Source organism: Tauraco erythrolophus, chromosome 2 (assembly GCF_009769465.1).
Source record: "Tauraco erythrolophus isolate bTauEry1 chromosome 2, bTauEry1.pri, whole genome shotgun sequence".
NCBI classification, from domain to species: Eukaryota; Metazoa; Chordata; class Aves; order Musophagiformes; family Musophagidae; genus Tauraco; species Tauraco erythrolophus.
The window spans coordinates 108983439-109001122 of NC_141466.1; the positions used below are offsets into that span (position 1 = coordinate 108983439).

The 17684-nt window shown below is 35.9% G+C and overlaps 1 protein-coding gene across 1 annotated transcript in view; it reads right to left on the reverse strand.

The window, feature by feature from the left end:
* The window catches only part of USH2A (usherin), a 397560-nt gene that overhangs the window by 49012 nt on the left and 330864 nt on the right, over positions 1–17684 (reverse strand). The window contains exons 58-60 of the mRNA XM_086629442.1: positions 10535–10693; positions 9210–9372; positions 2953–3307 (exon numbers count right to left, since the gene is read on the reverse strand). Coding sequence (XP_086485568.1) covers positions 2953–3307; positions 9210–9372; positions 10535–10693 — 677 coding nt within the window. The remainder of the gene's footprint in view (positions 1–2952; positions 3308–9209; positions 9373–10534; positions 10694–17684) is intronic.

The following is a 17684-nucleotide window of genomic DNA, read 5'->3' on the forward strand; positions in this document are numbered from 1 at the left end:
CTCCTTTCATCTGAGTGGCAGCAGGTTTTGCTCTCAGAACTGAGTTCTCATTTTTATCTCCATAGGCAGCGTACCATTTCAAGGGGTCAGCGATAACCTTAAGGTACTGGACAGCCATACCTTTAACACATTAATTCAAATACAGATTAATGCACCTTAACTGGGGACTGAATAACTGCATTTTGGGAAGGTAGAGTGGATAAGTCTGTCAAATAGTTTGAAAACTCACAAGATGCTTCTTATTTGGCTCTGGAAATGGATGGAAATGAAACTGTCAAATTAGAACAGTCTGTAGGGACATTAGCAAGAGCTTAATTTATATCCTGCAGTGTCACAAGGATTGTATTTCTACTTTAGGTTTTGGTCAAGCTTTGTGTCCGGCAGCAGGCTATCAGGATGCGACCGATAAGAGCAAGGGTGGGACTGGCTACCATGATTCTAGCAATGCTTTTTTTTTCTGGAATAATTTAATGGGATAAGAATGGAGTCTAATAGATTAAATAAAGGACTGAACTCATTGCTGGCTTAATACTTTAAGTCTTGCTTGTAACATGGAAGCTTGTGTGAGAGAATGACTAATGGTGTATCCCACGAGGGAGCTCCAATAGAGATGCTTTAGGAGATTAAATGATTTAGCCTAGTACCCCTGAAAGCTATATTTTAAAGGGGCAGAAGTTTAATCATTGGAATGCTAGTTCCTTCAATAAAATTACATTTTAATTAAAGTATCTCATTCACAAAGCTACAGTTAAGGGTATATCAGCAATTTCATGATAAAATTCTATTTTTAAGGGGTTATAACTTTGCAAGTTGGGGTCCAGGTTTTTGCATGCTGGGATAATTGACCTGATCTCCTGCAGATACATTTGATAACAGGACTCCGTGCACTTTGTGTCAATAACTTTGATTCAAAGCTTTAGCTGTTCTGCTATATTCAGAAGAGGTAAGATTCAGATCTCAGCTCCTTGGTATAAATCAGCAACAACGCTATTGAGTTAATGCAGTTGCAACAGCTTAAAGTGAGTGCAACTGATGGAAGAGCTGTGCAGAAAGATTTCTCCCCATGGGGTAGTATAATATTTAAAAATAAAAAAAGGGTAGCAAAATAATAATCGATAAATGTTCATGACAAAGGACAGTACAAAAAACATGCAAGTCAGCTTCGCTGCAATGCTAGTAGAACAGCTATACATATGCTGCCAGAATGTCATTTTGATTCAGGATAGTGTTTGGGGAAAATAAAGGATTTTGGAGCCAGGAAAATACTAATTCAGTAAATAATAGCTTGTTAATTTAAAAGGCTTTTAACCGATGCTGTTAAAGAAACACACTGTGGCAACATTATTTAAAAGACCATTTTGGTAGGTTTTATTACCCACAATACAACCATCTTGGACATTTTCTGTTGTTGTTGGCATGCTTAGAAGACATCATAATGCATGACTGGCCAGGTCAGTTCCAATGCTCAGCAACACACTGCCTGCTGCTGAAGCAGAGTACTAGGAGAAGCCCTGCTATTTCACTGGTTTCGAAGTCTTAGGTGTCTCATCACAATTATGATTGTGATTTTTTTAAAAAAAAAAAAAGAAGTTAAGGGAGCTAAATACCAAAATGCTACTGAAGTTCAACAACTTTAAAATATCAATCTACTTTTTAAAATCTAGCATACTGTACAATGCAAATGCAACTACTTCAAAAGCCAAAAGTGTAAAATCCTGTCATTCAGTTCAGGGCCTCTTTTCTTTTTTCAGAAAAAGACATATTACAAACTTAATCTGTTTAGGCTCCCAGGAAGCTAGACACAAAACTGCTTTGGATCCATATGATCACAAGAGCGCCTAAGATTACTGAGCTGGAAACTTCTCTCACTTTGTCATGTAGAGATTTGGCTGAGGGAGTTACAGGTTACTATTAGGTATTCCAGAGAAAGCTCTTTAGGACCCTACTTGAATGTCAAACAGATACTTTATAATTGGGGTAATTAAGAATTTTGGGGATTTCTGGTGTTTCAATACAAACATGGCCTATGAATATCATTTAGGGAAAATCCTAGGTTTACGAAATTGAGGTGACACTGCTGAGGAAACTCAACTTTATTACAATCTCCTTAAACATTTTCTAAAACTTATTTTCAGAAGACAGCCAAATACAGCAGCTATCCTAATATAGAGCAGTTCAGTTCAACTACCTATAAGCTGTCTTTCTATAGAAAGACTAGAATGTAATATATAGATGGGAGGAGCAGTGGTATCTGCACAAACAATAACCACTTCTGTCACTGATTTATGTAACATTGTTAGTCAGTTCCCAAAACAACCCACCCTTCCCCGAACCTATCCCTCCACATACTGAATAGAAACCTAATATTTACAGACATTCATGTTTGGAAAGTCCCTTGAAGTGAAAGATATTTTAGCAGTGTAAAGTATCACTCTAATATAAGTACATGTAACGAAAGTAAAAGTAGATATGCTTTTATTACTGATGAATTATGAGGGGAACATGCAAATGTGTTGCATATATGAACTATGCAATTACTAACGAATTCATTCACTTTATGATTCCAACTGAATTACAAAACTACAATTATAGACAAGGAGGATCGATTTTTCTCTTTCTTTGTTCAGACTCTGTGAAACTATTTTGACAGTCTAACAGAAAGCTCAGGACAGTGTTTTCAGATCGAGGCCAACAAAGTTACATGCGTGTGCTTAATTCCTCCACACATGATCCATCTATGCTTTTGAGTAACCTACTTGACCCTACCAGGAATTAGATATTCATGCGAAATGTTTCAGTCTGCATTTGGCCAAACACAAAATTTAAACAACAAAACTACTGGCAATTGGAAAAGCCACTTTTCCAATCAGTGTTAAATGAGATTTTAAAATACCACAGAGATCAAAGCAGAGTAAAAGCCATTTAAAACTGGTTTTGTGGTCCAGTTCTTACCATTACGGTTAGTGCTGTAACAGCAGGGGTGCTAAACGTTGGATCGTTGCGTTTTTCTTGATAGACTACTCGATACAGAGATATAACACCATTGGGAGAGGCAGGCTGGGTCCAGTTCAACCACACTGAGTACGCACTTGTTGCTTGTGCCCAAGGGGCTCCCATGCCCAAGGGGGAAGCCTCCAGAGTTTGAGTTGAAGCCCACGAACTGTCCACTGACCCCACAGCATTTTGAGCTCTGACACGATATTCATAGAGAGTAAAAGGCTCCAGAGCATCAGACGCGTCAATAAATTCCAGAGCTCCTTCAGCCCAGATGAACAAAAGCAGCTCTTCTTGATCGCCCACAGGACGTCTGAAATTAAATCAAAGGCAATGTGTTTAAAATTGAAAATAACTTTAACAGTCTCATGGTAGTAGATCCTGAAGTTCTAAGTTCAACCTGTGCCTCAGAAAAGTACAGAACTTATTTCTATACATTGCACACACACAAAGAACTGCCTATCTATCTTTGCATCTTAAAAGCATTTCCCTGAACCTGTATTAGGTGCTGAGTAGTGAAGAAGAGGATTTTGAGGCAATAATTTAATTATTCTCCTTTATCTAGAAGAATATTGTAAATATGTCAAACAAGCGTGCCGTCACAGTTGGTAGTAGCAGAGTAACAATACAACAGCATATTTTCCTTTTAGGATAGAACACATCAGATATGAGACTTCCAGAATTTAGAATGTGAAATTTTAAATCCATATGTAGTTGCTAAGTAATAACTTGAAATACAATATGGGTGTACGTTTGCAGCATTTCTGAAAAATCAAACTATTTATGGAGATACTCACCTCAGGATCCCTCATTTATAGAAAACTTATGACCAATTTACTTGAGAAAAATGTTACCTAGTGAACAAGGACTGATTTATTCTATCATGCCCTCAAAACCAAGGCCGTGCACTTTTTAAATTCCGGTTTGCTTACAATAAATACCCCATTTCTTCTTGTGAATGGAATAAGTAATCGCTTGTGCATAAACTTCGCAGAATTTGCAGCTCCACCACAAAAAGGCATTAAAATATCACAGGTAGTGCTTTCTGTAATAAACTACGTATTTTTTCCAGTGCTGTTTTTGTTTTAAAAAGTAAATTTAAGATATATGAAGACAATTCACTCTACAGGTTTTCAGCACAATGAGGTTTTATTTTTGTACATATGTATATATATCTGTATGTACACACACACATATATATACACATATATATGTATCTATAGCATTCCTACTACTGATCTGCTTATGTTGGACCTGGTGATATTCTAAGTATCAGAGGAAATAACAGATGATCCTCAGCCACTTTCTAATGTGATCCTTTCTAGTATGTAATTTACAACAGCTGTAATAAGGCAAGCTCTCATCTTCAAAACAGAGTTATCAAATCAATTCTTTCACTTGGCATAAAAATGTTTGTGTGAAATTAAGTTGGTTACATTTAAACACTGTGATAAATCTCAATGACGGTTGTGTTGTACTGCACATGAATTTAAGTATTTCCCCTACTCTTCACAGGAGCCTTGGCCTTTGCAGAACGTAAAAGCACTTTCACCCTCCATGTCAACAACAAAAAACAAATTACATTATCTGCCACTCTTATTGCAAGTAGGGCAAATTTACAGAAGTAAAATTGGTTTGTCTGACTACTGGGTGTCATCATCACTACGCACACACACAGAAGCTGAGGAACATTTCTTTGGCAAGAGAAAATTTGTATTTCACAGAATTCTGTTGGATTTTCTTCTGTTAGATCAACTCCAAGAATTACTTTAAAAATACAGAATGCAAGAATTTTCTAAACCTTATAATCCAGCTGCTTGTAATAATATATACCCAGGGATTTACAAGCAAATATGAATACATGTGTGTACACAGCTGTTTATTCATCCTTTGTGTATATGCATATATAAGCCATGGATGAATATATTATTTTCTTACATGAAGTTAAAGAATTTTTGCAAAACTCTGAGATAGTATATATATAATGTCATTTAGCCTGTTTAGTTTAAAAGAGTTAAAGCGTGATTTTAAGAAAAGAAGAGTTTTGAGGTACAATGTCTCTAGTGTAGTGAAATAGGCAAATTATAAGACGTGTTGATGCTGAGAATTGATTGGCAGAACTGGGTGAAAAATGGCAGGCAGAACAGGCAGGAAAGATTCCCTAGCAATTTTCTGTCTTGCAACAAAATGTCTGGAAGAGTCGGGGTACAAAATTTCCCATTGACTCCCAAATTCCATCAGCTATTTTAAGTACACTTCCTCATGCTCTATTGTAATGGAAAATTGAGCCTTATGCAGAACTCTCCCTTAGATGCTGTTCACTGACTTAATGCAAGACACAATTCTGAAAGGCGAATCGCTACTATGTCTTTCTCCTGCACCTAAAAATATAGTCTTTTCCCCGTGTACTCAAAAACATGCCTAAAAATCTCTGGAGATAAGGGAAAAGAGAGTAAATTTTAGTTCAACAAAGTCACATTTATTATGTCTTGTCTGACCGAGCACTAAGGCACTTAAATGAATACACAAATTTATGTTTTATAATTTTTCAAAACTCTTGATAAACAGTTTTTTCACACTGAAGGATCAAATATGCCACCAACTGTAAGCTCATCCACAAGCAAAGCGGTACAATGTAGTCTGGTTAAGTATTTAGATCTTATTACTGCTGAATATTTAATGAATGAAACTTATTGTTAGGTAAATGGTTCCATCTGTAGTGCTAAAACCCAGAATATCTTCATGTATGAATAAACTTTGAACAGAAGTGGTTGAACAGTCTGTAATGATTTCAATCGTCTTAAGATTTAAGATTGAACTGCTCATTTAACTGGAAGTGTTTCTTATGTACAATGAACTGCAAAGGAGAATAACATTTCAAAGAGCTCGAAGCAGCTTCTTAATCTGCATAGTCTGATTTGCTGCTTACGTTCATTTTAGAGATGCTCAGATACAGTTTTATTTATAAGAGCAAATTCTCCCTGCCCCAGTGCCAATCTGAGCCAGATGACATAAAGAGGAGAATACAATCTCCTTTGTGACAGATAACTATAGAGCTGTACGCAGAGGACTGCAGCAACGCTCAATGTAACACTCACCCCTCAGCTTTCTTATGTGGAAGGAGACTCAGTGAACCCCTAAGGTCCTGCAGGTCAACCCAGAATTATTCTTCACTTGCTTACCTTTCACCATGCAACAAAAGCACACGTTTCAGCAGTGCCTGCTATTTTCCTTACCGGAGTGGTAGTGAGTTATTTCTAGAAACACTGAGAGGTCCTGGGATAAAATTCAAATGATTGGGGAATAACACTCTCCAATGTGGGGGGAAAAAAGCAACATCAACAATGCTCCCTGTCTACAGTTTCACATCCAATTAAACAAAGCAGCCTCACTTACCATTTGGATTCAACAAATATAAACTAATGTAGTTTGTAAATTTTTTCTTATTATTATTATTTTTAATTACAAAAAAAGAATAAAAGGAGTTTGAGATTATTGCATGAAATACGCTAATTACATTAGGTATTATATCAATTATAGGTATAAATAAACCCTTCAAGGGTTCTTATACTCAATGGCGTATCCATCCATAAGGATTCTTATATCAAACCATCTACTAATATATGTGCCTTGGAAGCTGTCTTTGATGCAGCTCATGGTTAAGGATAAGCAATGAGTTAATCCTAAAGAGTTGGTCTAGAAGCCTCTACACTGCAAGTCACAACAGTCAGCCACTGAGACATGTCCTCTGCCTTTAAATTGCCTGTTGATTTTTCTGCCACGCTTTCACCATCAGGATTGCTCAGCTAATGAGCTACATTACAAACTTATGTATTTATACCAAATAATATAATCTTACTGAACACGACATAGACAATTTGACAGAAATTCAGACACTCCCTTAAGCAAGATACAGCCAAATACTTTTAATTTTACAGGCAATATTTCTTTAAGTCATCTCATGTGCATCCTACACAGTGCATGCTGGTGGTCAACAGAGAGCAGTTCCATTAGCTGATGTGACCTATATCTTATTAAAATACAGAAAGAAATACATCACCTATTTCCATAATAATATTTTTCCAGACTAGCAATTTCTGTGGTTGTCACCGTGATGTTATGTAATGATGAATGGGAAGAGAAGTAGATTGGTTGATTGTCTCATGAACCAGATTTTTTTCATTCACAATCTCTTCTAAGTTGTGGTCCTTGCTAGATAAGTTTCAAAGCCTCGGATCTGTGTTTAAAACTGCTATATGAATCAAAAATAAAACGCCACCATCTCTTTTATCATAAACCAACATGTTAATTTTTTGTTTTCTACCAAAATGGCCACAAACTTGCAAGTGTTTTTATGGTTCTGGAGGAAAGCATGAGTCCTGCCATTTTAACGCAAAGATCTGCACACCCACTAGCTCCCCAAGCATTCCAGGTTTTGAGTTAAATGCATTTATTTTGATGGTGATGCAGTAAGGAAGAGGCACATGATGAAGAAGAAATTACATGCCATAACCTCCCATAGAAATACTGCAGTCTTGCTGCTATAACAATGTAAGGCTATGTGTGGCTACAAAATGAAAAAGAACTATGTGCTTACATCCCATTTCTGATTTTTTGCAGCTATCTGAGAAAGATTTGATATTGTTGTTGTCTAAGCACATTTAAACTTCAGCTGAAATAACTGCCAAGTGATTCATGCCTATGTAGGTGAATATAACGATTGTATCTGGAGCCCCAGTGCGCCATTTTCATTTCACTTTAAATAAAAAACAAAATGTATCTATGTCAGTCAGTGCCCTTCTGCTGTACTCAGAGGTATCAAACAGGCTACAATTATGATTGTGAAGTGATTGTGTCACATTGGAGGAAGGTTTATTGCTTTTGAGTCTGCTAGGCAGTAACACATTCTGTTTCATATTACTCTTTATATCATTGTTTGGCTGTGACTGGAATAATCAAATGCCATCAAATGCTGTCAAATTCAATTTACAGTATTTTTCATTGAAGCAGGCTTTCTGCATTATATTTCCTGTTTTCCCTTTCTATGGCTGCCATGGAATAGCAGCAGTAATCATCAGCTTTATTTACAAAACCAACAGAGTGAAGACATGTCTTGGGCTATAACATACACTTTATTCCTCTTTATACAGGGGAGGGGCCTGTGTTTTTTGGTCAGAAAATTAAAAAAAAAAAAAAGCAAACAAAAGGAAGCAGGAATTTTTAGAGACTACTAATGTGTTAAAGGTAAAAGTGAATTAATATTAATTATCACTGCTGATTCCAAAAGGTAATTCAACTCCCTGTCTTCCCAGTCACAGCTCTAATATAATAAAATGTCCCAAACTCTCTGTGGGAGGCTAGGTTCAGCCCAGCACGTGTTTGCCACACGTATTTAGAGTTGAGAAAACCAGGAACTTCAGAGTTTAAATTCCTCTCTGATACACGGCTTGAGTTTTATGTTCTCTGACTTTCTGAAGCTATTCAAGAAGATCCCTTCAGCAAGCTTTTTTAAAAGGGTCAATAGGCACAGCAGACATTAGTGTTCTGCTGCTTTGATACTTCGATACTTCCTTAAACACAGCTATCTATACAGAAAAATCCTCATGCAGAGATTATGAAGCTCCTCATCAGGAGTGAGGATGCGTCACTGAACTACCGAGACAGGGCAGCTGAATATAAACATCGAGGAAACATAAATAGATGCAATTTAACGGGAAGATTGTATAAAATGGAGCTGCACTGCAATTACACTGCAGATTACTTACTTGCAAACAGGACCATAATTTATCTTGGAAAATGAACCTATGTTAGGAATCTAGATATCTTTTTTTGGTTTTAAAAATCTCAGAAATGGTGAATTACTCCTTTTTCCATTCCAAAATTCTCAATTGTCTATCAGACAGGACTGAAGAAGGTACCTAGTAGTCTGGGCAAACACAGTGAGAGTATGTATCTTACCATTTTTGTCCATCCCTTTGAATTTTTTCAATTATATTTTCACCTCCCTTTTTTATTTGTAGATCAGGAATACGATTCTTGTATCAACTCTTATTCTCAACCTGCCCATCAATAGATCAGGATCTTACCTTAGCCTTTGAAAGGTAATATATATTTTACTATATATTTCCACACTTTTTTCACCTCCTAGTATATCAAGGAATAAAGAAATGAGCAATTCAGTAAGACTAAAAATCTGAGGTGATAGAAGCACTTACCTGTGAATAAAGTAGTTAGTAATGATGCCATTTGGTTTCTCAGGTGGTGCCCATTTTACTTCTATAAGTGCAGATCCTATTGCTTTAACAATAGGTGGGCTCAGTTCTCTAGGAGGTGCTTCAGCAGTTCTTGAATATGTTTGACCACCCACTCCACACCCACCTACAAAACCAGAAGTTTTCTTAGTGATGAGAGTTTCGTCCTCAACAAAAAAAAGTAATTTTGAACAATTCAAAATACATGAAAAAAATTACATCCTTTCCAAATGAACTATAAGACGGCAACATTTACTGAATGAAAGCAGCAAATCATCCAAGAAAGCAAAAGCCAAGAAAACACTTCATGATTTGTGATAAAACAAAAACTATCATATAATATTCAGGATTTATTTAATTTAAAGTTAAGGATACTTTTCCATGTTAAATTCTTTAAATGTCCTTTCAAACACTGTCCGTCTAGTCACAATTGTTACACTGCCCACACAAAACTCTTTGGGATCCCACAATGGTCTTCATAATGGGCAAAATATCTCCCCAGACCAGTAAGATAAGTATCAGTGCAAGAGGCTTAAGATAATGAGAATTTTTGAGAGGAACCTGAGGAGCAGCCAATTTGGACATCACTGACATACTGTGATTGCAGTGCCAGAATTCTCATATGTCTTCCATCAACACAAACTTTTCTTTGAGATGGAGCTTAGGACGAAGCATTTCTAAAATAAGCTACTAGAAATAACAGATAATACAGTAAAAGATAGTGAATGTCAAGTAAAGAAGCTCCTGATGAAATGGTGCCTCATTTCACCTCATTTCATTATTAAATACTTATTTAAATTACTGCCACTATGCTGATTAATTACTCCTGATTCTCACCAGTGAAGGTGAGAAGAGAACTGGTTCTAAGGTGTCATTTTAGAAATACTTATTTCAATAAGATTTTGAAAATTTCCATTAAAGTCGAACAATTTGATAATATTTGGGCTCTTCTCTCCTGTCTTTATGATTGCCACTTCTTGTTGGTGAACAGTTACAGAACTGATTTTGTTTTATATGCACATTTTCAAAAATTGTTAAGCTATTTGTGAAAGCTTTTAATAAAATGGCACATATTACCTAAAATACATTTTTTAAATCTCCATTTAAAATATTAATGATATAACATGGAGAAATATTTAACGCTTCATTCAGTGCTAGGCTTTCTTTTTACTAGGTAAACATTTGACTCCAGTGTAGAAAATAGGATTTTATCTGTTTTGCTGAGTTCAATCTATTTAGAAAGTCTCTATTGCCTTTCAGTCAAAGAGGTGAATCTTTTAAAATCATACCATTCTGGCATGCTTGTATTCTTATCTCATACAGGGTGTAGGGATCTAGGCCATCGACAAAAGCAAAATGTGCACGACCTACTGGTTTCACCAGTAGAGTGGGACTGCTCGCATTTAGTAAGATGTTGTATTCCAAAGGCATGTTGACAACGAATATCCCTGTTGTGAAACAGAGAAGAACCAGTGATTATCTGAAATACTAACAACAGTGCAAGACAACTTCAAAGAGGCATTCATCATATATAATTTTAAATGTAAGCCCCCTCTGGAGGTTTTGCCTATTGCCTCTTTTGGAAACTAGACCTATTTAAATATAAACTGAAACAAATCCATCTGCAGATCATAACTGGAAGACAGACATTACAGTTCTCAGTTAAAAATAAAAATTCACTTCAGTCAATACTTGTGTTGCAATTGCTACTTCTGGGAAGAGGAGTGACCTTATGATTGGGAATCAGGCAGCTTTTATTTCTTTATTTTGTAGAAGCAACAGCTACTAAGCACTGCTGTTTGAATATAGAGTCATATGATCAAAAAGTGAATTGCCACCATTCAGCAAATTATCCCTTGCTAGCCCAGCAGCAGTAGCTGAGTGTAAGTTCTTAGCTTGCTTTACCAGTAAAGTACAATACACTAGCTTGATCCAAGAAACATGTAATTTCAAGTGATGTAAAACCAAACTGTCAGGTTTTAGTTTTTGTTGAAAAAAAAACACACCAAACCTCAATTTTTACTATTTTTAATTCAAACATTTCCCCTCATCTATTCCTCTTCTCATGCTGTCAATTCTTAATTTTCCAGTTCTATTGAGAAGCTGAAAAACAAGCTTTTCCACAAGAACAAGCTAAGCCATATGCCATGTCCTCAGAATGATTGGCAGAGGTTCCTGGATCTTCTCGTGTTTCCTCCCACATGACTTCTCAAGTGTTATTTTTTGGTTTGGTTTGGTTTTGTAATTAGGAAATGGAGTGTAGGCTTTTTATCTTTTGTCCACTATAGACTGTTCTATGCATAAATTTCACAAAACCAAAAGAATAACCAAAGAAGAGTGTTTATGAAGTGTGTTTCCTTCATTCTGCAGTCATGTAAGGCACAATCTTAAGAAACAACAATATACAAAAAACCCACAAGAAAATAAATAGGAGACAGGGTACCTTTCTGAAATCAGTCAAGATGTATCTGATTAGTAAAAAAACATTTGTCTTTGAACACATCTACATTAGATGTCACTGAGATGTCTTTGTGATTGTACCAAGAACCAGATGCCTATGAGCAGGTCTGAGATTTTCCAGATCTTGAGAATCTCTCCATCCATAACTTTGGAAAACAACTCCATTCTTTCTTTTATTGTGGTTTTGGTCATTTTCTGATAAAGTATCTAGACTCATACTATGACCCTGAAGCTAAAATCAGCATTTTTTTCCACTGTTGTGCATCTTTTACATAGACTTTTTTAGCTAAGTACGTATGTGAATACGCACATTAGCTAAGGAAAAAAAAAACAGTTTACAAGAAATCAGAGAGATTTCAAGTTTCTTTGTGGTACTATAAATAGCTGATATACTTTGGAAGATTAGAAAATCTTTGAAATAACAAGTTCTTATAATTCTCAGAAGAAAAAGAGGACATAAAAATCCCAAAGAAATAAGACACTGCTGTCTCACTAGATGCTAGACAAAGGAAATGCCGTTACACTAAAAAGCTGAAAAAGTAGCCCTGAAGTGGAGGCATGACTTAAATCTTATTCGACTGCTCTGCTTCAGGAAGAAAAAAGATGCTATTAGTCATTGGAAGAGGTGAAGGGAGAAGGAAACAGAAAGTGCAAAAAACTCACTGTAAAATTTTCCATTTTCAGTGTAAGAGTTTAAAGGAAAACACTAAAATTTAATTACTAAGAATGGAATAATAGAAACGCAACTTTTAAAGTCATGCAGGATGTTACAGAGTAAACCTCTGAGAGGTGATCTTGAAGCAGACGAATTCCACAACAAAGAAAACTACTTTTTTGTCTGTGATATATGGAAGATGAAATGCTCCAGAAGAGAGCACTTGAGTGTGTACTGTATAATTACACCAGTAATTAAATACATATTATTACAGGTAAACTACACCCACACACCCCCTAATTGGAGTGCCTGTAAAGGACACAACAGAATATCCAAACGTAAGAGCTTGAAATTGTAGACAGCATACCAAATAGAAGCTTTTTCTTTAATATTGCAGTTAAAGTCCCATGCTTCTCCATTCCTGACAACAGACCAGATATTTCAGCCAGAAAATCCCACTATCTTATGAAATTGACACATAATTCACTTTTGTATATCTGATCAGTGCATTTATTCTAGGCAAAATTCACCAGAAACTTTTGAAATTGGAACTATTTCGAATGCTTGATTTCCCAAGGAATATTAAATACAAACAAGGGCAGCTGAATCCAGCCATCAATATGTACCAAAGGACATTTTTTTCAAAATAATTGACCTGTCCATGTCCAACATTTGGTCCATATCTCAGCAGAAATGCTAAGAAAACCACCCCAAAACCAAAATGTTAAAATTTTGCTAAATGTTGCAAATGTATTAGGAATAATAACAATAATAAACATGATCAGGAGGAAAAAATATTCTCAAGAAGTGAACATGAAATTACAAATAAACCTAAGTAAACAACCCCAAAATTTCCAATATCCAATGGATATCTTTCTACAATTTGATGAAATTCATCAAACGTTAAGATCAAAAGATCACTTTATATTCTGAAAAATAATTTAAAAAAATACACATACTCATACAACACAGAAACTTGTCAAAAACCCCTTTCTTCCAGAACAGCCTTCAGCATCTGTAGCCAGTCTGAAATGACTACCTTGTGTGCTCTGATGACTGAAGGAAACGAAATAGGCATATTTGTTAAAGTCAGCTGGGAAACCACACGACTTGGTTAGTTCCAGAGTTCATAAATTTATGTCAGAATAAAAGGAACCGTAAAAGCACAAGTGAACCAATTTACCCTAAGTGCAAATGGCAGTTTTGTTATTTGGTGTCAAAGTTACCATGAGCACAATGACAACCTGCCATAACGCATTTTCATGTTCACTAAAGAACAAGGATTTAGTTGGTTAATATTCCCAGCAATACTCTTTTTCATAATTTACAACAACTAGATGCTGATAGGTTATTTAACATTTATGAAGTTAAGATGTAATCAGAAAAACCCTGATTATCTTTACAAATAAAAAAGTTAAATTATTCCACTTTTTTCTCTGTGACTTCATTTCACAGCAGGTGCACATTTTGCAATGGGACAAGTCAATCAAACTAAGCCTTGCTTTTTTTGTGCGCATATTTGGATAACATTTAATAGACAATTCTGTGCAAAACTCTGCAAATTAAGTTTGACGTCTCTGTGTACTTCAAAACTAGGGTAGATTGTAAAATAGAATTTGCAGCACAAGATGCTTAGAATTGGGAGAAAAAAGCCACAGTCTGTTTTACAGACTGGCCACCAAAAATCTGTTTGAAGTCAATTGCTCAAAAAATATTTAATATGATGTGAAACCCAATCAAAATTAAAGCAAAACAGTTGGACTGTTCAACTTACAGTCAAGAAATAGTAAAATAAGAATGTAATATCTTTTATTTAAAAACAGCTAAGTTGTATTTTAATATTTAACTTCACAAAATAAATCAATCTATTCGGCTTCCTCAGATTAAGTGTTTACATTAACCTTCAAATAGCCAGGTATCTCATTCTGGTTGTATCAAGTATTCCCAACAAGATTCTGAAGACAGTAACAGCTGGAGTTGCTGACTGCTTTCAAGACGCAGAACCTTGGACACTGAGCTTGAAAAATTTGTCCTAAGTGATATGGAACAAACAATAATTTACATGAGAAAACAAAAATGAGGAAACAAAACATCGGCTTAGCAAAAATCAGAACAATTTGTTAGGCCACCAATAAAGGAGAAACCAGGTTAGCTGGGGAAGCTGAGACAAATAAATGTCATTCAAATACCAAATTTGATCCTAAGAAGAAAAAAGTAGGAATCCACACATTACACAACTTCCTTTCTAATTGATAAGCAAACCTAGAGGTGGATGAAGGAGAGTGTTACAACATGATAAAAGAAGACATTTTAATCCAGATGATCATTAACGTATGAAGCAAGTAACCTAGGAGCAGAGGACAGGTTCCTCTTCTGTGCATGTTTAGCCTTCATGGTATCACCAGCAGGAAGATATCGAGAAGAGTCAGGCCCTAGTGAGGACCAGTGGGATTGTCAATGAATTGAAATGCAGGATGGCTACCTGCCTACCTATCAATAACCTTTACGGATATGCCTTGGGAGAATTACCTCATGTTTCTTTTTTTATTTTCCATTCAGCTTTTCTGCTTCTATCCATGGTACTAATAGATGTTCCATAATAATTGTAACATATCCTTCTGTAGTGTATCAGTGAAATGTACCATACCTTTGAGGTCTGTGTGTTGAGGCAATGCAACAGAAGATAATGAGATCTCTATTGCAGAAAATAAAGTCTATTTTCCATAGTGAGTGAGGTGTGTCAAATATTTTTTCTGAGTCCATCGCTTTAACCACTACTCGGCCACCTTGCTATTTAGCTAAGTCAGGACTTTTTAAACGCTACATATCCATAAAGTCATAAGACTTAGATGCATTACAGGTGTTGAAACATTATAATTATGTCATCCAGAAGGAAGGTCTGTGTAATATGATGTTCATAATTAATCCTGAAAGTGAATATTTGACCAAAATTTATTACAGTAGATAAGAAGATAGAAAGCCAAATCACCTCTGATATCCACAGACAGGGAGACACTGTGACCAACTACTCTCTCATAAAAACTTGTTTAATAAAAAGCACTTTTTTTCATGGAGACTTTATCAATTAAAACAACGGTCTCTTCCAAGAGTGACTGCCAAGACTGCTAATCCTTATAGTAACAGCTGCATTCTAGGTTTATAAGGAAAAACTGTATTACCTCAATAAAGCCTATCGTGAAACAAACATTCATACACAGAGAAAAATAGATCAGGAAAAAGAAGTTATTCCATGCACAATGAGATAAACAGGGATAAAAAATTGTAGATTCTTTTGGCTAATCCTACCAAGCTGTGGACGTATCTGTTCCCAGAGGTCTGTGTGCATAGAATCTGTTAATGGGGTTTATATCATTATGGAAGATCAAACCTCCAAAATAAACCTCCACCTGCATCCCCTGCAGTCTTTCTCTTGGGAAAAAAACACCTGGAGCCCAAAGGTCTCAGAATAAGCATGAAGCAGGATTATGAAGGGTCAAGAATTAATTTCCTAGCTTTTGCATATACCTATGCTACTGCATGCAGAGTTTCTTTTAGTAGCATTAGTAACATTTAATAGCATTTAATAACATTTCTCTGCTGTTACTACTCCCCGTTCCTGTAAGAAATATCAGCTAGTGGCCCTGAGGTGCAGCAAGTTCTGCTTTTCTGTCTACTCAACAGAGGTGCTGTATGAAAAACAACTCCTTATCCATGCTTAAAAACTTAAATAATTGGCCCCGCAACCGGAAGGCAGAGAGGAAGGGACTGGGTCACCAAATACCCAGGAAAGTAAGATAACATTTCAAGGTGCGTCCCAGTATTTGGGAAGAAGGACATGTGCCTTCCCCTTCCTGAGGAGAATGACTCCTATGGCTGTGTGAATACATCAACTCTGTATCCCCTATAGAGCCATAATGTCCAGCCTCCTCCTCACCCCTCTAATTATGTGGTTCCAGGAATACATGAACCTTTGTACGCACAATCGTAATTGCAACATAGCCAAATGTACTACATGGAGCCTGATTGCCCTTGCAGGCTTGTAACCTACTGCGAGTAACAGGAATTCAAGCAGCTGGAAAAGAAAAGGTCTAGAACAACAAGGACAAGCTTTTCTGGGAAACATTCCACTCTTCACAAGCCCACACTTTTCCAGTATATTCTTATGTTTTAAATATATTTATAATGTTGCTGAATATTTTGTACCTTAAATAACATTTATTATCAAAACTATAATACAGCATGAGTCACTTTCCAATAAAACCAACTGTAGATTATTTGCCATTTGAATTCACCTGCCTTCTGTCGGGTTCTAAATCCTTTCAGGCAGTAGGGGTAAAAGTTTAATTTAAGATTTTAATCTTTTTCATATATTATAGCATTTCTATAATGGATTTTGTGCTTCTGAAAACTAAAAGATTGACAGCTCAGGGTATTATAGATTTATTAATCATTGCTTAAATGGGTAGAGTGAACGCTGCTAAGCACTGCTACAATACTTGCGATCCCAGCCTTGAAGGCAAAATACTTTTTCTAGGTGACTTTTTTTTAATGCCAATTGACTTTACTGTGACTGCTATGCAATGAAAGAACATCTTAAATAATCAGAAAGGGAGGACATCAAAAACTTCCCTGAGTTCATTGATAAAACACGTATTGTTGTTATTGCAATATGCAAACATCTGAAGTTTCTAAAAAAAATTGACCTCGCTTTAACAGAAAAAAAGAATATCTAGAAATTGGAAAACACTTTGCTGGAGATGAACTACACTAGATATAAAATTGTCCATTTACATCACTTTCATTGTCCCACAATAACTACAGCATATCGTTTTTATAACATTTGTAAAGTACACCAATCACTTAAGCTATGATCTGTATTAATGAAACAGGGCACAGTCTCTCATATTAAAAAATGTTATTATTCAATTATTCCTTCTTAGCCTATGTCTGTAGCAGGCCAAGACAACCTGGTGATGTTCAGGTGAAGAGTAACAAGAGGAAAAATATTTCTGGGCCTTTTGGTGACCCACCCTCCTGCAAGTTATACATGTCCACATAATGCTATTGTGCTCTGCTGGACAAGGTTTACTCAATCAGGTCAAAGTTATCAAGGATCTCTGTGTCACACTTACACCTTTTGTTAAAACAGCTCAACATTGTGCACCTGCAGGACAACTGGACATTTTAATTATCGGGATAGCTATCGAGATAACATCAACTCAAAAGTTTGGCAAGTCTCCCTGTTGATAACTCAGGTTGGTCTGAAGAGAAGGGAGAACTTATTTTCAGTGTAATTGTTTGTTTTTTTCCCTTAATACTTGCAC